The following is a 24618-nucleotide window of genomic DNA, read 5'->3' on the forward strand; positions in this document are numbered from 1 at the left end:
GCAGGGTTCCTGCACTTCGTGTGTTCCGTGACAGGTAATTGTTTTGCAGCCCCTACCATGCCCTGCTGCTGCTCAGTGATGAGAAGTCCTTGCTGGGTGAGCTTCCTGTTGACTGCTCCCCTGCCCTAGTGCGGGTGATCAAGACCACATCTGCTGTGAAGAACCTGCAGCAGCTAGCCCAGGATGCGGACCTGGCCTTGCTGCAGGTATAGCTCTGGAGGCCTGGATGGGTGGCATGTGGCAGGTGCTGGGGCATCAGGAAAGGCAGGCCGCCTGCCACAGTACGTCCACAGGGGCTCTGTCCAGCTGAGAGCCGAGGCACAGTCCACCATGGGGTGGGGCCGGTCCCTGGGATAGCGGGAGGTTTTGGCATCTGAGTCAGACCTGGGTTCAGGGCTGGCTTTGTGAGTGAGCCATGGGACTGACTTGTTCTTCCGTCTCAGAGAGGTAAGGCGAGTCTGTGAGAGAAAGGACTGGGGTGCTCCCAGTCCTGGAGGTTGAGACACCAGAGCTAGGGCGTGGGCAGGGCAGGAGCGGGCAGGGTCATGGGGGGTCTCACAGTGGTGCATGAACAAGCATATGGGAACTGAGGGCAGGAAGCCTGGACGCAGGGCCCTCCCATGTGCAGAACAAAGACCTAACCTGGTGGCCTTACACCCCTGTGTGTGCACGTGTTGGCCTGTGCACTCTGTACAAGATGCCCCTTCCTTGCTGAGCCACATGCTTATGGGCCTGTCCATGCAGAGGACTGCCCTTTCTGATGCGATGGAGGGCCCCTCAGCCTTGTCTGCGGATCTGGTTGGAGTGTGGGTGGAGTGTGGGAGGAAAAGCACAGGGAAGGCTGGGCACGGTGGCTCATGCCTGTCATCCCAGCCCTTTAGGAGGCCAAGGCAGGTGGAGCACTTGAGCCCAGGACTTTGAGACCAGCCTGAGCAACATGGCAAAATCCCGTCTCCACCAAAAAAAAAAAAAAAAAAAAAAAATAGCTGGGCGTGGTGGCGCGCACCTGTAGTCCCAGCTACTTGGGGGTATGAGGTGTGAGGATCACTTGAGCCTGGGAGGCAGAGGTTGCAGTGAGCTGAGATTGCGCCACTGCACTCCAGCCTGGGCAACTCTGTTTCCAAAAAAAAAAAAAAAGAAAAGCACAGGGAGAAATCAGAAGCAGGGGCTGCTGATGGGGTGGCCAACAGGCCATGGGGTCAGCTGTGACTGCTGGTCATGTGGGAGTGGCCCAGAGCCACGGGACCATTGAAATATTGCCTGTGGGTGGCGCCCTCGTCTGGTGGCGGTGTGCACAGCATGGCCACCAGGGGGCAGCAGAGGCTGCCGAGGAACACAGGCGTGAGGTGGGCCTGCCTGGGTCCCTCTGGCTGAGCTTCCTGGCTCTTTTGGCCTGTGAAACAGGTCTTTGCTTCTTAGCACGTTAGGCGAACTTGTCCAACAAGGTCTGACTCTCAGGCCACTTTTCACTGAAAGCAGCCTTTTTGGATTCTGTCTTTGAGAGTAAGTCTCCCGCCTCTGTCTCAGGACCCTTTATCTATCCTCTGTGAGAGCATTGACCAAATTGTGCCCTTGTATTTCTTTTTTCTTTTCTGAGACAGGTTCTTGCTCTGTCTCCCAGGCTGGCATGCGGTGGTGCCATCATGATTCACCCAGGCTCAAGCATCCTCCCAAGTAGCTGGGACTACAGGCGACTGCCTGGCTAATTTTTTTTTTTTGGTAGAGACGGGGTCTCCCTATGTTGCCCTGGCTGGCCTCAGACTCCTGGGCTCAAGTGATCATCGCACCTTGGCCTCCTAAAGTGCTGGTATTACAGGCATGAGCCACCACGCCCAGCTGTGCATTTGGACTTCATGGGCTGGACAGGACTCAGTGAAGACCATGTCCTGCCCACCTTCATAGCATTCAGGAGACACAGAATTTTAAAAGAACTCACCGCTCCATACAACCCTGCAGAGTGAGAGAGGCAGTGACCCTCCGTGTCCTGATGAGCACTGGCCACATGGTAAATGCCTGTGGCCGTTCACCGGTCCTGTGTTGAGCTTTTGAAAGGAGCTGGGCCTGACTTTCCTGAGGCTGTCTGGCAGGAGTTTGTGCTGGACACTGTGCCTCTCATCCTTGCTGTCAGAGTCTCCTTGGACAAAGCTTTGATGTCCTCTCCTGAGGTTGTCTGGCGGGAGTTTGTGTGGACACTGTGTCTCTCACCCTTGCTCTCAGAGTCTCCTTGGACAAAGCTTTGGTCTCCCTTTGATGTCCCCTTCACTTTCCTGCCGTGGCCTTGACGGGAGAGGGAAGGCTGTTTGTCATTGTTTTCTTCTGTCTGTACCCCTTCCCTGCTGTCCCCGCTGCAGGTCAGCAGGGCTTTGCTGCTGGTGTGGTGGTGCGGAAGCCCCTGGAGCCCAGCCCTGGTGTGTCACTCTGTTTCCTGGAGATAGCCCCCTGGGGAGCATCTGCCTTAGGTGTGAATGTCACCAGATAGTTGAAAGTCCCTCATGTGGCTGGGTGCAGTGGCTCATGCCTATAATCCCAGCACTTTGGGAGGATGAGGCAGGAAGATTGCCTAAGCCCAGGAGGTCACGACCAGCCTAGGCAACATAGGAAGACCCTGTCTTTACAGAAAATTAAATAATTAGCTGGGCATGGTGGTGTGTGCCTGTGGTCCCAGCTACTCAGGAGGCTGAGGTGGGAGGATCACTTGAGCCCTGGTGTTCGAGGCTGCAGTGAGTTGTGATTGCACACACTCCAGTCTGGGCAACAGAGCAAGACCCAGTCTCAAAAAATAAAATAAAATAAAATTCTTCATGTTTATATCAATCCAGAGAGAATCTACAAGTAAATTTTGGGTGTGTCATGATAAAATTAGTATGTTATTAGACTTCAAACATTACACCAATTATAGACACAAAAAGTTCCCACAGTCCCATATCCCACAGGTAACCTAGATCCCTCCAGATTTTTTATCTGTATATATACATTTTATTCTGTGTGTGTGTGTGTGTGTGTGTGTGTGTATATATATATATATATATACACAAACATTTTATTTTGTATCATGAAAATTAGGATCGTGCTGTACATTTGCTGTGATTGGCTGAATAATGGCCCCCACAGATAGACACATCCTAGTCCTCAGAATCTGTGAATGTGAACTCATGTGGGACTTCGGAGATGTTACTAAGTAAAAGATCTTGAGATGGGAAGATCATCCTGTTGGGCCCCAAATGTAATCCCTAAGGCCCTTATCGGAGGGAGGCAGAGGAAGATCTGACTAAAAAGAGGCAGCAATGTGGCCGCAAGCCGAGACACTGGCAGTTGAAGAGGCAGGACAAATTCTCTTCTCGAGCTTCCAGAGGGAGCCTGGTCCTGCTGGCACCTTATGCTTGCCCTGAAGTACTGATTTTGGACTTTCTTTTTTTTTTCTTTGAGACCGAGTCTGGCTCTGTCGCCCAGGCTGGAGTGCAGTGACACAATCTCGGCTCACAGCAAGCTCCACCTCCCGGGTTCACACCATTCTCCTGCCTCAGCCTCCCGAGTAGCTGGGACTACAGGTGCCCGCCACCACGCCCAGCTAATTTTTTGTATTTTTAGTAGAGACGGGGTTTCACCATGTTAGCCAGGATGGTCTCGATCTCCTGACCTCATGATCTGCCTGCCTCGGCCTCCCAAAGTGCTGGGATTATAGGCGTGAGCCACCGCGCCCGGCGATTTTGGACTTTGGATTTCCAGAATGGACAGCATCTTGGAGAGGCTGCTGCAGGGAGAGGCAGGAGGTGGAGACCACTATGCTGAGCAGAGCTGGGGGAAAGTGGGTGTGTCTTTTTGAGAGAGACATGCGAGTGGCACATGGGGTGAGGGAACAGGGCGGTGATGGAGCTGAAACCTGCCATGTTGGGGTTGGCGGTGCCATTGGAGGCACTACTCGCACAATCTCGGCTCATTGCAACCCCACCTCCCAGGTTCAAGCAGTCCTCCTGTCTCAGCCTCCAAGTAGCTGGGACTGCAGGCATGTGCCGCAGTGCCCGGCTAGTTAAATAAAATTTTTGGTAGAGATGAGGGTCTCACTATATTGCCTAGGCTGGTCTCGAACTCTGAGGTTCAGGCGACCTCTTGCCTTGCCCTTCCCAAAATGCTGGGACTACAGGCATGAGCCGCTGCACTCAGTCTGGAGGCCCTGTTTTCTGAGCTGAGGTGAAAGTGTCCTCCGCAGCAGGGCGGCACTGTGTCCAGGCAGGGATGACTCACCCCCACAGAAGCTTACCCGCCAAGAGGGTGGAGTGGTATCCTGGGCTGATGCATAGGCAGAAGTGCGAGAGCTTAGGATTTCACACACCTTCTCATGAAGTGCTGTGGTGCTGTGCTCTCAGACCTCAGGCCCGAACTTTCCTCCGGAAGGGGTTTTGGGTGTATTTGTGTTTCCTGGTGTTCAAGGGTCCACAAGAGCAAAGTTGGGAGGGGGGTCTCTGTGGGAGTCGGGGCACATGGGGCCGACTGGGGCCTTTGGGTATGTAGGGGTGGCATGCTGAGTGACTCCACACCCATCATCGGGGCAAGGCCATGCTGGAGTTTTAGGGGGTATGAGAGGGCTGTGCCCCTGCCAGGACATCCAGCTAAGCCCCCTGCCCAGCTGGGCCAGCGCTGTGTTCCCAGCACCCCAGACATTCCCATGCTGTGGTCTGAGACCACCATTCTTCAGTGGGAGCCAAGACAGCATAGGATGGGAAAACAGTGCACCAAACAGCACAGGGAACAGTGATAAAAAGGCCACTGTGGCCGGGCGCGGTGGCTCACGCCTGTAATCCCAGCACCTTGGGAGGCCAAGGTGGGTGGATCACGAGGTCAGATCGAGACCATCCTGGCCAACATGGTGAAACCCTGTCTCTACTAAAAATACAAAAATTAGCTGGGCGTGGTGGCATGTGCCTGTAATCCCAGCTACTCAGGAGGCTGAAGCAGGAGAATTGCTTGAACCTGTGAGGCAGAGGTTGCAGTGAGCTGAGATTGCGCCACTGCACTCCAGCCTGGGCGACAGAGCAAGACCGTCTCCAAAAAAAACCAGACAAACCATTGCTCACAGAAAGTGCTGTGTGCTGGCTGTGCCCCACATCCTAGTGAGAGGTTGGGAAGGTGCTGTTCCACATTAGGGAGGAAGTCTTGGGCCATAGCCACCAGGTGTGTTCTGCACGAGGCTGGGGCCAGCTTCTCCAGGCTGGTAGGCCATGGCCACCCAGGCTGAGAGCTGCTGACAGCTCCCGGTGGGCCAGCCTCAGGCATGGTCCTTGCAGCTTCCCTTCTGCCTGCAGGTTTTCCAGCTTGCAGCTCATCTGGTGTACTGGGGCAAGGCCATCATCATCTACCCGCTGTGTGAGAACAACGTCTACATGCTGTCTCCCAATGCCAGCGTATGTCTGTGAGTGCTGTTGGCTGCCAGAGCCTGGAGCCCCGAGTGGGAAGGGTTGAGGCTGGCAGGGCCCTCCAGATGCTGTTCTCTGTGTTGGCCAGGCACCAAAGGCTGTGGAAGCCCCAAGGCCAGGCTCTCACTTCAGCCTAACTCCTGGCCACTAGCGTGTCCAGGTCCCAATTCTGGTCTGGCTCTGTGCTCTATGGCTCTCCTGTGTCCCCCATATGCCTGGCCCCCTCCTCCAGGCTGGCTCTCCTAATCCACCTTGAGGGATCAGAGGTGAGATGCAGGGTGAACTGTGCCCATGGCTCCTGCTGCTGCTCAAGGGGAGGTGCCCAGGCTCTGTCCACTTGGAGGCCTGCCTGGCCTTATAACCGTTCTGCCCTCATCGCACTGTCCTGGCCCACCTGCCACACTTTGCTTCTCTGCTGCCCACTGAGGCCAGTGTTGAGAACACGGTGGGGGGTCTGAGAACACGGTGGGGGTTCTGCTGCACTCACTGGCATGCTCGCCTGCCTCCAGGTACTCCCCGCTGGCCGAGCAGTTCTCCCACCAGTTCCCATCTCATGACCTGCCGTCCGTGCTTGCCAAGTTCTCCTTGCCGGTCTCCTTGTCAGAATTTAGGAATCCCCTGGCCCCCGCTGTGCAGGAGGTGAGTCACAGAAGCTCAAGGAGCCCGGAGTGGCAGGTGTGTAGTGGATAGGCACTACCTGCCTGGCTGTTGGTTCTGATCTGAGAGCCCTCAGTGGTGCCACCTGCTTCTCCTTGGTTTTGGGGGCTTGCCGTGCAAGCGCTATGTGCCCAGCAGGGCCCAGAGGTCAGCTGCCGGGCCACCTGCAGATGCTTGGCCAGTGACCCAACACGGGCAGTTGCTCCCTCCCCATAGAGCCCACCCTGGCTGTGGCAGGCAGTTTTTAGGGTTAGAACCGAGTTAAGCAGGAGAGTGCTTACCTTTTCTGGGCCTACAGACCTGCCTTGTACCCCTTTGAGACTACGGACTGCCTACAGATGAGGGTGCAAAGGCAGTTTTGTTCTCACTGGGCCAGGGCCTGACCCTCTGAGAGTTCTGCTTCTGTCTTCACTCCCTGCCATGATTCAGGTGGCCACAGGGTCTGTGGGTATGAGTTCTGGGGTCACTGCTCCCCAGAATCTCCTCATCCAAGAGAGCCTAGAGAGGACCCTAGTGGGCCTGGGTCTTGGCAACAGGCAGGCAGGTTGGGAGCTAGGAGTGGCTGGGGGATAGGAGGCCTCCTGCAGGTCTGTGGGATGAACTGGTGCACCTGCATCTGTGGCAGGGCCAGTGGCTTCCCCTGTGGGCTGCAGGTGTCACAGCCTCATGCTGAAGTGGCTTTGCCATCCTCCCCTCCACTGAGTTCTGGGCAGAGACTCAGAGCAGGGCCAGATAGGACACAGTGTTGGAGACAGACGAGCTGGGTGTTCTCAAGTCTTTGTCTCCAAAAGTATTTGAGTAATTGCCAGATCTATTAGGCAAAACCAGTCCTTAAAGTCAAACCCTTTCCGTTCTCAAATTGTGAATGAGAATGATTCTGGTTTTTCAGCTCCTTTAGACGCTGAACCTGACAGAGCTCTCAGTGCGGTCTTTCATAGAGCCCTTGGTTTCTGGGAGCTGAGCCAGGTTGTACCAGCTAAATAAAAGGCACTCTCTGCACCCCTCCTCTTGGGGCAGTGGTTCTGGAGGAGCTGCTGGTGCTGCCTTCCCAGAGGCCTCCTGTGGTCTAGATAACGGGGTGGCTTTTCCCGGCCATGACTGAGTGGTTGCTCCAGGCCTTGTCAAGGGGCCGAGGTGGAGCCAGGTTCTGCCTGGGCTCCAGTGCTGGGAAGCCCCTCTGTTTTATTTTTGGTTTATTGATTTTATTTAATTTTGATTGCACTCCAGGCTGCAGTGCAATGGCATGATCTCGGCTCACTGCAACCTTTGCCTCCCGGGTTCAAGCAATCTCCTGCCTCACCCTCCCGAGTAGCTGGGGTTACAGGCGCGCGCCACCACGCCCGGCTAATTTTTTGTATTTTTAGTAGAGACAGGGTTTCACTGTGTTGACCAGGGTGGTCTCTAACTCCTGACCTTGGGTGATCCACCCACCTCATCCTCTCAAAGTGCTGGGATTACAGGCGTGAGCCACTACGCCCAGGTTTTTTTATTGTTTTGATATAGAAACTTGCTCTGTTGTCCAGGCTGAAGTGCAGTGGCATGATCTTGGCTCACTGCAACCTCCGCCTTCCAGGTTCAAGTAATTCTCCTGCCTCAGCCTCCCAAGTAGCTGGGATTACAGGCGCACACCACCATGCCCGGCTAATTTTTGTATTTTTAGTAGAGATGGGGTTTCACCATGTTGGCCAGGCTGGTCTCGAACTCCTGAGCTCAAGTGATCCACCCGCGTCTGTTTTATTTCTTAAATTCATGTGAAGTCTGGATATCTTGCAGTCCTTTTGACCAGGTCTTCTTACTTGCCTGGGATATGTCCCCCGTTCCCATCCCCAGTCCCCCAGCCCCCTCCCAGGAGGTGACCCTGGCCAGCAGCTCCTTGTTGACCCTCCCAGAGATGAGTAGACAGATGTGTATCTGAGGACACTGATGGCTGCCTCACACCTTGCTGCTCAACGCCTGAGTCTGGGCAGTGCTTTCTCATGGCGACTGGACTCTACCTGGCACAAGGCTCCTCACTGCTCCTCACTGCCAGCCCCCCCTGCTAACCCAGAGACACTGGAGGGCCTGGCCAGGATGTGCCTTCTCACGGTGGGGGCGGGGGGGGTGCTCCACCCCCAAGCCCAGGGTCACTGGCCTCAGCTTTCTTGTGGATCCACTCTTGTGCTCAGGGTGGACTTTCAGGTAGATCCAAGGAGAGGACTTTCTGCTCTCAGGGTGCCTGCCCACAGCCTCTTTTTAAACAGTGTCTGGGCTTGTCTGGAGGTGGACTGGCTGGCTGGGTCCAACTCCAGGGCCAGTGGGCCAAAGAAAAGAGGAGGCAGAGGGGCAGCTGCAGCAGCACAGTGTCGGGGGTTTGCTCAGAGAAGCAGTCACAGGGGCCTCCACATCTCAGGTCCTGCTCCTCAGCCAGAGGCTGGACGGCCCAGGTGTGTGGTGGGAGCCTGTGCAGGTGTGATCCAGATGTTCCCATGGCCCCTCTCCCTTCCCAGGAGGGTGAGTGGGCCTTGCAGAGCTGGCCGGTAGCTGGGCGCTCCCTTTCTGAGAAGAGGGCCTTTCTGCCTGTGAGTCAGCACAGGGAGCGTCTGTGGCCATGTCTAGGGCCGTGGCTCCCCGATCCCCAGGAAGAAGTTGGAGTGGGGAGGGGGACCAGCCTCACCTGCTGCCACCCGCAGACCCAGCTCATCCAGATGGTGGTGTGGATGCTGCAGCGCCGGCTTCTCATCCAGCTGCACACCTATGTCTGCCTGATGGCCTCACCCAGCGAGGAGGAGCCCCGCCCGCGAGAGGACGACGTCCCCTTCACTGCTCGGGTTGGCGGTCGCAGCCTCAGCACACCCAACGCCCTCAGCTTTGGCTCCCCAAGTAGGGCCCCCAGGGCACCGCTGTGGTAGTCACGGGAGATGCTTGGGGGTGGCATCCAGGAGGCTCAACATGGGCAGTGCTGTGGGTGATGAGGGGCCTGCACACATATGCACGCGCCTCGTGTCCCCCGTGGAGACACCTCTCCTGTCTCCTAGCACCACCATGACTCTGAGGTGGCAGCTCTGTCTCCGGGCTCTTCAGCAGGCTTGCTAGAGTTAGGAGCAGCTCCCAGCCCACCACATCAGTGCTGGAATCTCTGCCCCCGCCTGGGAGCAGAGCAGGATCTCACACCACTACCAGGACAGCTGACACCTCTGTGCCCCAGAAGAGCTGTCATGGCCAATGTGGTTGAGGGCAGCAGCCTGTTGCCAGGTCCCAGGTCCCCAGGCTTGGGGAAGGAAGTGGGTGGAAGACTTTGAAAGTCCTCCGCTGGCTGAGGTCTGGCTGTAGGCTTCATGCTTCATGTGAGGACCCCACCTGCCCAGGGTGCTTTGTCCTCCATCCTGGGTGAGGGGCAAGATGCCCAGGCCCACCTTGGGGTGTTTGTGGGGCACACATTGCACCTCTGTTCAGGTCCCTTGAGGTTACCCCCAGAGGGGAGGCTACCTGTTTCCCAAGTCAGCCATATGAGGGGCGTGTCACACCCAGGAGGTGGGGCAGCAGCAAATGCTTGCAGACAGATGTACCCTAACCCTTGTGGGAGTTAGGGGTGTCATTGGAGGCTGGCTGCTGGCTCTGCCCTCGCTGTTCCCCTGGGTGTCCTGAAATTCCACTTGGTCACCCTGACCCATGCCCCCCACAGCCAGCAGCGATGACATGACCCTCACTAGCCCCAGCATGGACAACTCCAGCGCAGAGCTACTTCCCAGTGGGGACTCACCACTGAACCAGAGGATGACGGAGAACCTGCTGGCCAGCCTGTCGGAGCATGAACGTGCAGCCATCCTCAGTGTACCCGCAGCCCAGAACCCTGAGGACCTCCGCATGTTTGCCAGGTGGGTGTACGTTGGCCTGTTGGGACTGGGGCCAGTTGCAGGGTCAGGGCAGAAAGTGAATAGGGACGTACGCAACAGAACCACCAAATCCACTGAGAACAAATGGGGCCCTGTTTGAGATGGAGTCTCTGCATTCAGGTGTGTAGGGGCAGGTGCTACTGCCCAGACATGGGGATGCGGCTTGTCACCAAGACTCCGGGCTGTGGGCCTGGCGTGCCTATTTTTGGGACTCTTCTCTCTCCAGTACTTCTTAGATGTTTCTTGTCCCTTGAGAGGCCGTGCCAAGTTCTCACCCTCATGGGACTTGGCAGGGGTTTGCCCAGGACTCTAAGCCCTGGGGGCATCCAGGATCCCCCATATTATAGGTGACGTGGCTCAGTGGTCTCTGTCAGCCCCACCCTGACTTGGGGGACAGTTAGGGGCATAGTTTCCCGGGAGTGGTCAGGGACTGAGTTCTCGGTTAAGAACCACACTCCAGGCCCTCCAGAGAACCACTTGCAATTCTTCTGAGCAGCTGGTCCAGGTCTCACCTGCATCCTAGCCTCCTCTGTGCCAGTCTGAGTTGCAGAAACCACCCTAAAGCAGTGACCTTCCAAATGATGGTGAACCGGGCACGGTGGCACACGCCTGTAGTCCCAGCACTTTGGGAGGCCGAGCGGGGCGGATCACGGGGTCAGGAGATTGAGACCAGCCTGACTAACATGGTGAAACCCCGTCTCTACTAAAAAATACAAAAAATTAGCTGGGTGTGGTGGCGGGTGCCTGTAGTCCCAGCTACTGGGGAGGCTGAGGCAGGAGAATAGCGTGAAGGCGGGACGCGGAGCTTGCAGTGAGCCGAGACCTCTGTGCCAGTCTGAGTTGCAGAAACCACCGTAAAGAAGTGACCTCCCAAATAAAAAAAAAAAAAAAAAAAAAAAAAAGCAGGCCGGGCACAGTGGCTTACGCTTATAATCCCAGCATTTTGGGAGGCCGAGGTGGGTAGATCACCTGAGTTCAGGAGTTTGAGACCAACCTGGCCAACATACAATGAAACCCTGTCTCTACTAAAAAAATAGAGAAATTAGCCAGGTGTGGTAGCGCACTCCTGTAGTCCCAGCTTACTTGGGAAGCTGACGCAGGAGAATCGCTTGAATCTGGGAGGTGGAGGTTGCAGTGAGCCGAGATCGTGTCACTGCACTCCAGCCTGGGTGACTGAGTGAGACTCCGTCTCTCAAAAAAGAAAAAAAAAAAGCAGTGACCGTTTGGCTCCAGAGCTACGTGGGACTCACCGTAGCATGAAAAAGAAGCCACCAGCAGACCCCTGGTCCCAACATCAGGACGCAGGCTGGGGCAGCTCTGGGTTTGAACAGCCGTCTACCGTCCTGGACCCACTTTGCCCACCTGCTGGTCAGCGGGACCATGGTGGGCATGGGGTCCAGGAGGCCTGCCTACCCTTGTGGGGGGGCTGTGGTGGCTGCCTCCCTGGCCTTCACTGCCAGCTCTGCTCAGGCCTGTGGGCAGCTCAGAACTGATTCCCAACAGCAGCTATTTGGCAGAGGCCTTTGGGGGCTGGCGTCAGGTTCGGCTCACGCCCACCCATCCCTTCCAGGCTCCTTCACTACTTCCGCGGCCGCCACCACCTGGAGGAGATCATGTACAACGAGAACACGCGGCGCTCCCAGCTGCTCATGCTGTTTGACAAGTTCCGCAGTGTGCTGGTGGTGAGCACCCACGAGGACCCCGTCATTGCCGTCTTCCAGGCTCTGCTGCCCTGAGCCCAGGTGGAGGGCGGAAGGCTGCTGGGTGTGCAGGTGGGCGCTTGCGTCTCCCCACCCCAGGGCTCCCCCTGTGCTGAGGCTGAGCCCTCTTAGTCCTGAGGCCTGGCATTGGGTGGATGCCGGCCGGCCGTGGCCCAGTGAAGCCTGCAGAGCCCCACTGTCCTGGCCCCTGGTGGTTCCACTGTGGGGCTGCTGCCCTCTGTGTTCCTACACTTCCCTCCAGTCCTTGCCGCATGCGTAGGCATCTCCACGCTGGAGGGGGCCTGCCAGGACTCCTGTCTCTGGGTGAGGGCCGCATCCTTCTCGGCCCATGTGGGCTGTGCATTTCTCAGACGCTCCTTCCGTCCCTACACCTGCTCCTTGGACGCCCCCCCCCCCCCATCTGTGGCCACCCTGAAGAATGTGCAGAAACACTTGTGTGGCCTCTCCCAATCTGACAGCCTTCCATTTGTGAAGTGCCCTGTGGCCCCCTCCCCAGCACCTGTCTGCCATGCGCTTCTTCCTCCCAGGCTGCCATGAGCCTTTCCTGGCCCAGCCCTCACCACAGTCCACAGAAGCCACAAACAGGCTTTTAGCCAAGCTGTGACCTGGTCCTGACCATCTGGCGCACGAGGGCCTGGGCTGGCCCTGCTAGGCTGGAGCAGCCCTGTCACCTGTGCACATCTTGCTGGTGGAGGCATGGCCCACTGTCCAGGACCCCACCCTCTGGGGCTCTCGGCTCCCACACTGATGATTCTCCCCAGCATCCACACCGGGCCTGGCGCTACGTACTCAGGGCCCCCAGCCCTCTTGTACTGGAGGAAGAGCTGGCTCCAGACACGTGTTGATCACCTAGAGGAGCTCTGGCTGACACAGTTTTCTAGAAATAAAACATTTATTTGGTTTTTAAACAATTAAAAAATCTTGTCTGGGCAGGCCCTTTGCTCAGGCCTGTGTGTCCTGCTCAGCCGCTCTGTCGACCACACTGACCCAGGGGCTGCCCCGGATGTAGAAGCGGAGGGGTTTCCGGGCCCACTCCCCAGCATGGCCAACGCCCACCCGGGCTGCTGCCACGACAGCTGGCTCACTGGGCTCCAGGGGACCACGCTCCAGCCATACAGCTTCATCCTGTGCCAGGTCCCTCTGGTCAAAGCTCTTGTTGATGGCGAGGGCCTGGCACAGCTTGGAGGGGCCACTGCAGAGCTCGCGGTCCTTAAGGACACGGCTGGCGGTGCCTTTCCGGAGAGTGCTGCGAAGCTGACGCATGGTCTCCAGACCTTCCAGGGGCTCCAGTGCTCGCAGCAAGACGCAAGCCCCGTCCCCTGTGGGACGGACAGTTTGGAAGTGGAGCCTCCCTAGGCTCCTGTCCTCTCTGCCCTAGTGCACATCCAGACATCCCATGCTGCAGGGAGGGTGCAGCTGCCTTCCTGCCTGGGCCAGGGACCTGCTCTGTGCACCTGCACCGTCTGCTGGGTCTCACCTGGTGGGAGGGGGCTGCACCTCACTGTGTCCAGACCCCTCTGCCTACCTTGCCATCCTCTAAGCCTGCACCATGAGGTAGTGCCTCCTGTGGGCACCTCTGGCTCCCACCACCAGGCAGGGCCTCCACCACTGTGGCCGCCCCCACAAAGCCAGACTGTTAAAAACACATGACAAATGCTGGATATCAGCTCCTTTCCACCTGGCTTCCCCTGGTCTTGTGATTGGCCACAGCTATGAGGCCAGCAAAGGAAGCTCCAGAGAGCCAGTCCTCGGGTGCGATCATTCAGCCAGGAAGCAGGAAGCCTTGGCCCTGGCCAGGCCCCAGTGCTCCCCTTCTGCCTCACCCACTCAGCATTTGTGTTGGTCAAGTGGTGGGGGCTAGGGGTTGGCTTAGAGCAGCTGCCAGTGTGCACCGGATGCTGGGAGAGCCCATGCAATGACTCAGTGGAAGGACTGACTGCAACGCCCTGCACAGGCAGGGCAGGAGGAGGCTGATGAAGCCCTCTCACCTCCCTTGGGATCCCTCCTCCAGCCAAGCCCCCTCCCTCACCAGGCCAGGCCACTTGTGAAACAGAGACAGCAAGTGAAGGCTCCTGTGCCCAGGGGCTCACTCCAGCACAGACAACCAAATTCCCTCTGCCCTGGAGGTTTGGAAAGGCCCCTTGGATTCCTGGCTGGGGATAACGATGATCTGGACCCTGGCCATAAGGGCCCTGGCCCTCCAGCAAGGCAGCTCCCTAGAGACACCTGCTCTGATGCACCTGTGCACCCCTGGCCCTCCCAGCCACCTGGGAGTCAGAAGCTTAGCCCGGGGATGGCCAAGCCAGTCCCTACTCTTGGGCTGCAGCCACAGTGAGGCTCTGCATCAGCAGCCAGGGGCAAGCACTAGTGGACAAAGCCATGCCCTCCGGCAAAGCCAGCAAATGCGGCATTCCTGTGAGGAGATAACCCTTGACCAGCCACTTGTCAAAGTATTTCAAGATAAAATCAAGGCCAAGCAAAGCCTTTAAGTTCCCGTCCATTCTGTGATTCCCACGCTGCTTCTAGCTCACCAGGTGGGGCGCCCGCTGCCCACCCTGACCCACCTCAGTAGGAAGAAGCAGGACCCTCTACATCCCTGTGGGTGCAGGGCACATGCCCCTCATTGTCTCACTAAGCCCCCACAGAGCCACCTGCAAATGAGTCAAAGCCTGGCCGCCCTCATCACCGCACCCCCCTGCCCTGGCTCCTTCACACAGAAGACATCGAAGTCCCACATCCTGACAAAAACACGACCCCTTTGATCTCTTCCTGCCAAACCTCCCGTTCCTCACCTACTCCTCTGCCGACCCTGACTCCCCCTGCTGTGCCCACTGCTCCATCCTTGGCAACCTGACCACTCTGCTCTTAGCACTGCGATCATCCTCTTCTCAAATCAGCTTCTCATCCTCATGTGCTGCCTCCGTCAAGGGCAGGTGACACTTGTGTGCTCGGCCTCCTTTCTGCCTCCACTCCAACCAACCCTTTCTTTTCCCTTTTCCTTTCCTTTTTTTTTGAGACGGAGTCTCGCTCTGTCACCCAGGCTGGAGTGTAGTGGCGCGATCTCGGCTCACTGCAACCTCCGCCTCCCGGGTTCAAGCGATTCTCCTGCCTCAGCCTCCCTAGTAGCTGGGATTACAGGTGCCCACCACCATGCCCAGCTTATTTTTGTATTTTTGGTAGAGACAGAGTTTCACCATGTTGGCCAGGCTGGTGTCGAACTCCTGACCTCAGGTGATCTGCCCGCCTCGGCCTCCCAAAGTGCTGGGATTACAGGTGTGAGCCACCACGCCCGGCCCCAACCAACCCTTTCTACCCCTGTAACCAACCTTGCCCTGTCAGTGCAGCCAGAGCTCCTGAAACCCTGACCTGGCCCTGGAAATGGCACTTCCTTGCTCAAATGCCTGCCCCACCTCAGTCCTAGTGGTCCCCTGGCTGCTAGCTGACAGGGCTCTGCCAGCTCTCCAACCCCCTCAACCACCAACCCGCCGTGCCCCAGCACTGCTCACCCTGGCTGGAGATGTTCATGCAGAAGTACATGCCATAAATGATGTACACGTAGAGGGTCCCGGGCTTCATGAACATGCCTCGGTTGCGGGGGGTCTGCCGGCCACCCCTTGAGTGGGCAGCTTCATCCTCTGGCCCCAGGTATGCCTCTGTCTCCACGATGCGGCCTCGGAGTTCTGTGCCATTAGGAAGTCGCCGGACTAGGACCTGTGGGCAGTCAGTTTCTGCTCAGGGCAGGAAGGGATGGGGGTCCACTTGCCCTAACAGTGCCCAGCCTGGACCTCATCTCCCCAGCTCAGGGTGTGTCCACCGCCCAGGTCTAGCCAGAGACCTGCCCCGTCTCCATGCTGCCTCTTCTCTTGCTCCTGCTGAGGCTGAATGTGGCTATTGAGGGCACCAGTTGTCTCCTCCAGCCCTGCCAGACAACCAGACCGCAGGCCGAAGACACCTCAGGCCACAGCCAGGGCTGGGCTGGGAACCGGCCGTCACGGATTCACCTTGCAGGTCGACCTCCAAGTCCTCTCAGCAGGACTCTCCATTCCCCAGCTTCCTCCTTTCCCAAGTACCCTTGAGAAAACCATCAGCATTTAGCATGAGGCCAGGCATCATGGAAGGCACAGTACCCCAAGGATGTCCCCACACCAGCTACCTGGGAAATCCCAGAGCCCGTGAAGTCCCCTAAACCTGGGCTGCTGAGGTGGCCACAAGGGACCCTCATACTCAGCTCCCACCCTCTGGCTTTCTTAGCAGTAGGCCTAGCTGCCCCACGGTGCCCCAGCCTGGACCATGGTCCTGGTAACGGCCAACAGTTGTGTCTCACTGCTCAGAGCCCCAGAGTTAACAGCAGAGCACTGGGGACCAACCATATCCCCAGCACCTGTCTCGTTTTTAGGCCAGAGGTCAGCTGGACAGCCAGGCTACCTTCACCTCAGCCCAGGAAGCCCTGTGGTGCCAGAGGCCACGGTCAGTATCACGGGCTGGGGAGGAGGGGCACTGGAGCTTAGATGCTCGCTGGGAGAGCATTCAGGAGGCCTTCCTGGAGATAGGGTGGTGGGAAGAAGGGGTCAGTGCCTGTGCTGGAAGCTCAGAAATCCTTAGGCATCCAGAGCCGTGAGGACAGAAGTGAACAGGCCAGGCTTGGCCAGACCATTTCCAGGGGAGAAAGGGTGGCCCTGTTCCATCTTCCCTGGAGCTTAGAGGGAATGCGCCTCCAGGGGCTTCACTCTGCACACTCCTGTGCCTCCATGGGGGCGTACTGGGGGGCCCAACTACCGTTCTGGAGAGGAGGTTCCCACAGCCCTTTTCTCATTGTTTCCTTTTCTATCCCAAATTTCTGATCAGGATTTCGCTGATACCATTTCCACCAATGGCAGATACTGGGGCCTCTCACCCCTCCCCACCCCCATGGCCAACACACACACCCCTCTTCCTTGCTGGCAGAGCCTCCTGGGGAAGACCACACTCTCCTCAGCCCAGAGAGTGGCCTGGGATTTCACGGCAACTCACTGCAGTGACCCTTTTAGGGATGAGCGCATGAGCCAGGACTGGCTGAGGGGTCTGCAAGGGCATCTACTGGGAGGTTATGGAAAGGGCTGTCCCTGATCCAAGGGACGCAGGGTGAGACACCCTCTTCTCTGTTGGACATCATCTTGTCCACCAATGGGCTCAAGTGGGCATGACTGTGGCCTGCCAAGGATGCTGAATAGAGACAAACGTATTGTGGTCCTTGATGCCATGCTGGGCCCTTACCCTGCTCCTATGATGCACCTGCCAAATGTGCCATTTTGTTGTATCACAAATGCCCATTATATTTTGTTTTTTCATTTTTGAGACCGAGTCTCGCCCTGATGCCCAGGCTGGAGTGCAATGGTGTGATCTCAGCTCACTGCAACCTCTGCCTCCTGGGTTCAAGTGATTCTCCTGCCTCAGCCTCCCGAGGAGCTGAGATTACAGGCGCCCGCCATCACACCCAGCTAATTTTTGTATTTGTAGTAGAGACGGGATTTCACCGTGTTGGCCAGGCTGGTCTCAAACTCCTGACCTCGTGATCCGCCCGCCTCAGCCTTCCAAAGCGCTGGGATTACCGGCATGAGCCACCACACCTGGCCACAGATGCCCATTACTTAAGGTGCTTTTAGAAAGATCCGCATGGGGACAGAATGTTGTTTGTTCTCCACGAGGTCAAGCCCACATTCTAGGGTCTGCTCCTTTAGCACCCAACTCCTGGCACTGGTATTTCTCTTCTGGTTCTTCTTGGTGATTATAACCTAAAAGTGGGCTCATTAAAGGACAAAGGCAAGGCCGTGGAGCCTCTGGAGAACCAGAAAGACAGGCCTGGGGCTTTGGCACTGAGGACCACCACCCAGACAGCACCCGCAACAGATCCAGCCAAGATGCCACGGCTGTGTGAGCATCCGCTCCTGGAGACAGGCTGCACCGCAGGCCCCACCAGGATGGGACCTGGGCAGCCCCCGCTTCTTACTCCAAGTCTGATTGGCAGAGCCCAGATCCTTGACCTACACTGAGCTGCAGGGGCCCTGGGAAGCCAGCACTGTACTGTGAGCCACTATAGCGGGAAGGGGCAGCCCAACACTGGCCACAGCCACAGTTCCCACGTGTGGAAAAACTGAGGTGGATTGCCGGTGAGGAGGCTAGCGGTGCAAGTGCTCCGGCACTAGAAGCCCAGAGCCGGGTAGACGGTGGCACCCCTGCTCCACCCTGGGTAAGCAGCACTGACAATCTCCACATTCTTCCCAGATGATCTCAGGCAACTGAGATGACGCTAACCAGGGACCAGTGAGCAAAGCAGCTCACTGCATGAGGACGAGGAGGACTAACCGAGGGCCAAGTCCAGCAGGCAGCGGACAGGGGTTCAAGGACAACTGCAGTGACAGGCACTTCAGGAGGGACCTCGCTGCTATGTTCACATTACCTGTCCCAGAAATGCCCGGGCCAGGGGGACTGCCGGCTGGTCGAAAAACTCCAACCCTAGTCGGGTAAGGTGGCCCTTTCGGCTTGAGAAATAGATGCTGCGGTATGGGCCCGGGGTGGTGGGCGGTCCCAAGCAGGGCTCCCTGGGGCAAGGTGCCAGGGCTGCGTCAGAGGAGCTGTGTGGCTGCCCTGCTCTGGCTGGTCGCTGCTTCTTTTGCCCCATCCTTCGGGAAAACTGTAATGGGGAAAAAAAATAAATAAGCATCCGAATAGGAGACAGCTGTGTGGTAAGGTCAGGCTCAGGAAGTGCAAGGACTGGATTTGACCACCTGCTTCGGTTTCTTCATCTGCAAAGCGGGGGTGACCATCCTGTGGGTTGTTATGAGGCACAAACACCCTGACACACTGGAGGCCTCAGGAAATGATCACATCTGACGATGGACGGCTGCTGCTGGTGGTAAGGTGGCTGCTCTGCCCCACATATGTGCGAGCTGCACAGCATGGGAGCCCAGGCTGCATGACCTGGGGAGCAGATGGGGGCCTGAGCCTGGGACAGCAGGGCTGGTGCCCTCTGATTCCCACTCACCATGCAGGTCCCAAGCAAAAGTCTGAGCTGGTTTCTGGAACCCTGCCCTTTCATCCAACCCTTACCAGAATTCAAAACACAGACAGGACCTTGGCAGGGCCAAGGCCTGACACAGGGAGGGGTGAGCACCAGGGTGACCACCACGTGCTCAGGGTCCCTAACTGTCCTCTGCTTCATGGCCCAGGTTGGGTAACGAGCAAGTGGGGCAAAGGCAAGGTCTCCTGAGGGACTAGGAGGGTCTGCTGAGACCCAGCAGGCCGCCAGCCTCCCACCTCTGGCCTCCCCGTGGGTAGGGGGAACCTAACCACACACCCTCAGCTGTCTTGGGGCAAAGGAGGAGGGAAGATGAAGGGGGCGGGTGAGCGCCGGCCTAGCAGCACCCGAAGGGCTGGTCTTTAGCAGCACCTAAGTCCTCCTGGCATGGGAGAGATGCATTATTTTTAACGGGAGTGCTGACGTTAATGGCGAACGGAGACTGCCAGTCGGCCTGGAACGGACGCTGACGTGACCGTCTCCGCAGCTCGGCCCGCGCTGCCAACGCGCCGTGGGCTCAGGCCCCGGGCGCTGCGGCCACTGCTCTCGGCCCCAGCTTGGCCCTTGGCCTACGCTTTGGCTCTGCCCCGAACCCTCAGGGCGGTGGGCGGTACGCCCGTCCCCGGCACTCCCGCTCCCGCGGCCGCGCTCGCTGCTGCGCCTGGGGGTGGGCGCGTCTGTTCCGGGGGGCGGCCGAGGCGCGCGCTCACCTGGGCCCCGCTGCGCGCGGGCATCCGGCGGCTCGGGCCGGGGCTTCGTGGGGCTTGGACCCCGGCGCGGAGCCCAGCAGCCGCCAACCACGGAAGCACCGCTGGGACCGGGGCGGAGCGGCGCCTGCGCAGATGGGGACGGAAGCCGGGAGAGGGGGCAGTGAGCGCCGGGAACTGGCTGCGCCCCCGGGGCGGGGCGGGCCACGTGGAGGTGGGTCCTCTTCCCAGCGCCCACCGCCAGTTCTGGACCGATGTCCGGGCCTGATGCGGTGCCTGCGGAGCGAGAGCGGGGAAGGGGCACCTGGGGGTGGGGCGAGCCCCCCACTGTGTCCCGGCGCCCCTCCCAATGAGCTGTCCGCCCCCGCCTGCGCCCTGGTCGCCTAGCGGCCTCAGAGCCCGCTCCACCAGCCGGTGGTCAGACCACCAAGAGGACGGGCCCATCGTGAACCTGAGTGGGTCCTCGAGGGGCCCGGGCGGAGTGATCGTGCTTTCGGGGAGGAGGCAGGCCGTAGACGTGTTTTCCGGTGGGGCGCCAGCGGAGTGCGCGCCTGGGAGGCCGCCCCAGCCCTGGTCCGGAGTGGGCCAGGGTGTCCTTATCCAGGAAGCGGACGCCAGGCTTGTGCGGAAGCCCTTGCCCCTGGCCGGGGTTGTCACAGGCTGGTGGAGGAAAGGAAGGAGGGAGCGGCGCGGATTCTGCCCCTGCAGCAGAGCCCCCATCCCTCTTTCCGCCCAAGGATGCTAAAGGGAGCTCGCCCACGTTCTGGGTTGGGCCTGCTGGAGCGCAGCCAGCCTCCTGTAGAGGCTGGGGCCAGACCAGGGCTGAACACGGCCTGGCAGTGCGCAGCCGTCCTACGCTTCCGAGGCCTCCCCAGCGGCCCAGCGCCTGCTGCGCCCGTAACCTCTCAAGTCAGATCCATGCCCCTAGGGAGGGGCAGGGACGGTGCTTGGCCCGGTGGAAGGAAGGGCCTAGGGGACGGGCCGTGAGGGAGCTGGGCACACTGCTGGCTCCCACGGCTCATGGCAGCCCCAGCACCCAGCAGAGCCATCCCCCGCTTCTGGCCACCTGAGGGTTTATCTGGGTCTGCAGAGCCCCTCCATTATGGCAGGCACAATACCACCCCACAACCCACCTCTGCCGTACAAAAACCCTCGAGGGTCTTTTCCTGAGCTTTGACTTCTGTCATCGTGGTCCTGGAAAGGGGCACCTGAAAAGGCCTTGAAGAGCAGTTGGGCACCTGGCCGTGTCAGCTGGGAGACGCTGGGCAGGACAGACGCACAGGCCATGTGTCTGGAACCCTCAGATGAGTGTGACACCTGGTCCTACAGAAAGGCTAACAGGGCAGGAGCCTGGTCTCCAACTGCGTCTCCTCCTCTGACCAGCCGTCCCACCCCCACGGGCCCCAGCCACGACTTCCTGGGGAGGGATGGGCCATCAGTCGCCTGCTGGAAGCCACCAGCTGTTTGTAGCACTGCGTGCCGCTTCCCGGGGTGGGGGCACAATGTGTCATCAATCTGTGTTTATAAAGCAGCCCTGGATGTGATCCCACACCCTCCCTGCTTATCCCTGCAGCCATGCCTCCCTCCCAGTGAGTCTCTCCTTCCTGTGGGAACAGCCCCCCATCCCCCCGAGTGCTCCCCCTCAGTCTAGTAGGGAAACTGAGGCCCCAGCTGAGCCTTTGTCTTCTTGATGGGCAGGGAGAGGATGGGTGTTACTTTGTACTTATATTTATTCTGATGTTGCAAGTGATCCATGGTCCTTGCAGAAATCATGGGGAGTCCGAAAGCTCCCAGAGGGGTGTTTTTATCCCCACCTTTCTTATGAGGAAAGAGAATCACTTGGAGAGCAGATTGGCCCCTGCCCCAGGAGGTGGAGAGGCTGGTGCCAGGGCACCAGGAACCAACTTCTCCAGATGTTCTGGCCTGAGTGCTGGGGGTTGCGCAATCTCTGGGCACCCCCCCCCCCACTTCCTGGTTTGTGGTCTAAGGCTCCCACCACAGGCTGGAAGTGTTGGGATGAGAGTTCCAACTGCCGCCTGCAGAGTGGGCTGGCGGGCTGGTCCGGGGCAAGAGAAAGTGGTGCCAGGTGAGAGGAGGGGGGCCTGGGGCTTCCTCTGTCCCCAGTTTGCCCCACTGCTGGGCTGGAACAGGCTCGTTGGAGGAGGCAAGGATATCAGTGGAAGATGGAGATGAGGACACCCTTGAGGCTTTGAAAGGAGTGAAGGCTAGTATTGGTGCTGGGGTGAGCAGCCCTGACCCCCAACCTCCACAACAGGCCACAGGCTGTGGAGGGGCTGGAGCTGCCTCCAGCTGTAGGAGGTGTGGCCATCAGTCACTGGAGCCTTTTTTTTTTTTTTTTGAGACGGAGTCTTTCTCTGTCCCCCAGGCTGGAGTGCAGTGGCGCGATCTCGGCTCACCGCAACCTCCACCTCCTGGGTTCACGCCATTCTCCTGCCTCAGCCTCCCGAGTAGCTGGGAATACAGGCGCCCGCCAACACGCCCGGCTAATTTTTTGTGTTTTTAGTAGAGACGGGGTTTCACCGTGTTAGCCAGGATGGTCTCGATCTCCTGACCTCGTGATCCACCCGCCTCAGCCTCCCAAAGTGCTGGGATTACAGGCTTGAGCCACCGCGCCCGGCTAACTGGAGCCTTTATAAACAAGTCTTTGAGAGATGTGGCTCTATCGGCTACGGGGGTCAGGGTTCTAGTATCTGCCTTGTGACTCCAGGGTGCCCAGCACACTGGCTCCGTCTTCTCTCTGATGGAGGGGGGGTGCTGAGAGCTGTTGAAGCAGGTGTCAGGTCAGAGCCCATGGGCTCCTCTACATAGCTTTGAGCTGGCAGCTTCCCAGCAGGGTGGCTGCTGGCCTCTTGACTGGTCTCCACGGCCGTCTGTGTCTGGTGAGCCCTGGAGGGTCAAAGCTTCCTTGGGCAGAGAAGGCAGCCACTGGGCAGGCCGAGGTTGGGTGTGTGTGAGCTACATCCTCCCTGCCTGGGGCTGTGCTGCCAGGCCCTGGTCCCAGGTGCTTATGGGAACCCCTTGCCAAACCCTGGGATATGGGGAGGGGGCAGCTGCCTCAGAAATAGCTTATGACTTCAGGCCACTGGCTGGCCTGGCCCAATTCTGCCTCTTCCCCAAATAGCCAGGAGCTGGTCATGGGCCCATCCCTGGAGCCCTGCTCCCCAGGCGGTTTCTTCTGATCCTTCTGGGGACTCTCCAAAGCCCAGGGTCTGACCCCTTGGGTGATTACTTGTGGCCTGGAAGCTGAGCTGAGGATTCTGGGGTAGCTGTTGGGAACACTCTTCTTACTGGTCAGGGCTCCCATTCCCTCGTGTCCTGGTGTGAGGTCCACAAACCCTGGGGTTGGTCTAGACACCCACCCATTCTCAGACACCTGCCCACCAGCCCCAGGAGTGCTGGGCAACTGCAGCTGATTTCCATTTCTCCAGGGTGCATGAGGCGGGAAGAGAGGGGCTGGGAGCTGGGTTTCCGTATAGGGGCTCCTCCACCAGAACAGAGAGTAGCAGGGCAGGCATGAGGCAGAGCACACATGTGTGCACACACTTGTCCATGTGGATTGGGTACAGTCCTGAGTTTCATGCGCGTCCGTGTGAAGAGACCACCAAACAGGCTTTGTGTGAGCAACAAGACTGTTTATTTCACCTGGGTGCAGGCCGGCTGAGTCCGAAAAGAGAGTCAGCGAAGGGATATGGGGTGGGGCCATTTTATAGGATTTGGGTAGGCAGTGGAAAATTAACAGTCAAAGGGCAGGAGTGGGGGTCACAAGGTGCTCAGTGGGGGAGCTTCTGAGCCAGGAGAAGGAATTTCACAAGGTAATGTCATCAGTTAAGGTAGGAACCGGACATTTTCATTTCTTTTGTGATTCTTCACTTGCTTCATCTGGATGTATATGTACAGGCTTGGGCTCAGAGGCCTGACACTGAGCACACGTGTATCGACCCCCCTCTGATCATCCTTCTGATGACCTCACTCAGGAGGCCAGGGTGGGCTGAGAGCCTGGGGATTCCTGGACACAGGCTCTGAGCTGGGGATTTGCCTGCAGAGGCAGACTGGGGCATGCTCCCCACTGAAGGTGACTCCTGGGTGCGGGGTGTTTCAGCTCTGAGCCAGCTGTGGCTGGTGCTCCTGGCAGCTGGTGATGAGTGTCTGGGGCTTAGAGCGGGTCTGGGTGGGGTCTGACAGAGTCCACTACAGGAGGAGACCTGCTGACACCAGATGCCCAGCTGTGGCATGCTTTGGAGGCAAGCCCAGTCCCCAGCTTTGCAGACAGGGCACCACTTCTGGCCCTGCCAGCCTAGTCTGGGCATCCAGGCCCGATAGGGCTTGCTTATCCCTGGCGGGGTCAATAATGCTAAGCATGGAGACTGTCCTGTCTCTGGCTGTGAGCCTGGCATGGGAGGGGTGGCACGTGCAGGCTACAGGAGCACTGAGTGTTGGCACCGGGGCAGGCTCCCTCTCACCGAGTGTCCGTGATGCACTGGCAGTCATCCCCTGGTGGAGTTCCCCTCCACCCGCTCCAAAGCTCTCGTTGTTTCCTTCTACATGAAAATTGTGTTGATATTGCTCGTGTTGAGATAGGACCCACTATGTGCAGGCACCACCCTGTCCTGTGGCCTGGATGAGGATATGGGCAGAGGAATCTTGCCCAGGCTCTGGGATCTACCGGTAAGTGTGCCAGCACCTTTAGTTCAAAGTGTCCCCTTCTCTGTGTAGCCAAGGACCAGGCCATTGTCTGCGTTGGGCCCTCAGTGCAACAGCTCAGTTTGGAGAGGGCTGGTGCCACCCAGACCCAGAGGATGGCACTGAAGCAGCAGCAGCCTTGTGACCAGCACAGGGCCTGAAGACACATTTGTCCGAGGGCTGAAGGGGCACCCTGTAGAGGGGTCCTTAGGGACCCATGGGACGAAGGGATCCCTGCACCCTCTATCCCGAGGAAGCCTTGGCCCCCCACCACTCAGAGCTCCTGGACAGCCCTGCCTGTACTATGCTGTTGGCACCCCTGTCCCCCACCCTGGGATGTGCCCTGGGTGGGTCAGCCCACCCAGTGTCAGGAGACAAATGCTGGGAAACTCTCACCAGCAGCCCCAGCTGAAAGCAGAGGGCCATTTTGAGTCCAGCCCAGATTGTGCAGGGATATGAGCCCACCCCGAGGTGGCCGCTGAGTTCTGAGACAGT

The 24618-nt window shown here is 58.4% G+C and overlaps 2 protein-coding genes across 7 annotated transcripts in view; one reads left to right on the forward strand and one right to left on the reverse strand.

Moving 5' to 3' along the window:
- The window catches only part of NPRL3 (NPR3 like, GATOR1 complex subunit), a 63799-nt gene extending 45699 nt beyond the window's left edge, over window positions 1–18100 (forward strand). Inside the window, exons 7-13 of one of the 3 annotated variants that reach the window (XM_058433961.1) lie at window positions 50–206; window positions 5301–5407; window positions 5921–6050; window positions 8738–8927; window positions 9730–9922; window positions 11511–11712; window positions 17923–18100. In XM_058433961.1, the coding sequence (XP_058289944.1) occupies window positions 50–206; window positions 5301–5407; window positions 5921–6050; window positions 8738–8927; window positions 9730–9922; window positions 11511–11676 (943 nt within the window). In that variant the 3' untranslated portion in view covers window positions 11677–11712; window positions 17923–18100. Of the gene's footprint in view, window positions 1–49; window positions 207–5300; window positions 5408–5920; window positions 6051–8737; window positions 8928–9729; window positions 9923–11510; window positions 12596–17922 lie in introns of those variants that run through there. The other 2 variants (XM_032145279.2, XM_058433962.1) reach the window with 2 other exon arrangements.
- Window positions 12535–19757, reverse strand: MPG (N-methylpurine DNA glycosylase). 4 transcript variants are annotated; one of them, XM_032145278.2, is made up of 5 exons: window positions 19426–19514; window positions 18426–18618; window positions 18098–18331; window positions 15168–15372; window positions 12535–12980 (listed from the first exon to the last, which is right to left on the reverse strand). In XM_032145278.2, the coding sequence occupies exons 2-5, from the start codon at window positions 18462–18464 to the stop codon at window positions 12604–12606; spliced, it is 855 nt and encodes a 284-aa protein (XP_032001169.1). In that variant the 5' UTR covers window positions 18465–18618; window positions 19426–19514; the 3' UTR covers window positions 12535–12603. The 4 variants fall into 4 exon arrangements, with proteins under 4 accessions (XP_032001169.1, XP_058289942.1, XP_032001167.2 ...); XM_058433959.1 differs by lacking the exon at window positions 19426–19514 and adding an exon at window positions 19088–19276; XM_032145276.2 differs by lacking the exon at window positions 18426–18618 and having other exon boundaries at window positions 19426–19757.
- Window positions 19758–24618: the final 4861 nt, after the last annotated feature.

The sequence above is a fragment of the Hylobates moloch genome, unplaced genomic scaffold (genome assembly GCF_009828535.3).
Source record: "Hylobates moloch isolate HMO894 unplaced genomic scaffold, HMol_V3 SCAFFOLD_23, whole genome shotgun sequence".
Lineage (NCBI taxonomy): Eukaryota > Metazoa > Chordata > Mammalia > Primates > Hylobatidae > Hylobates > Hylobates moloch.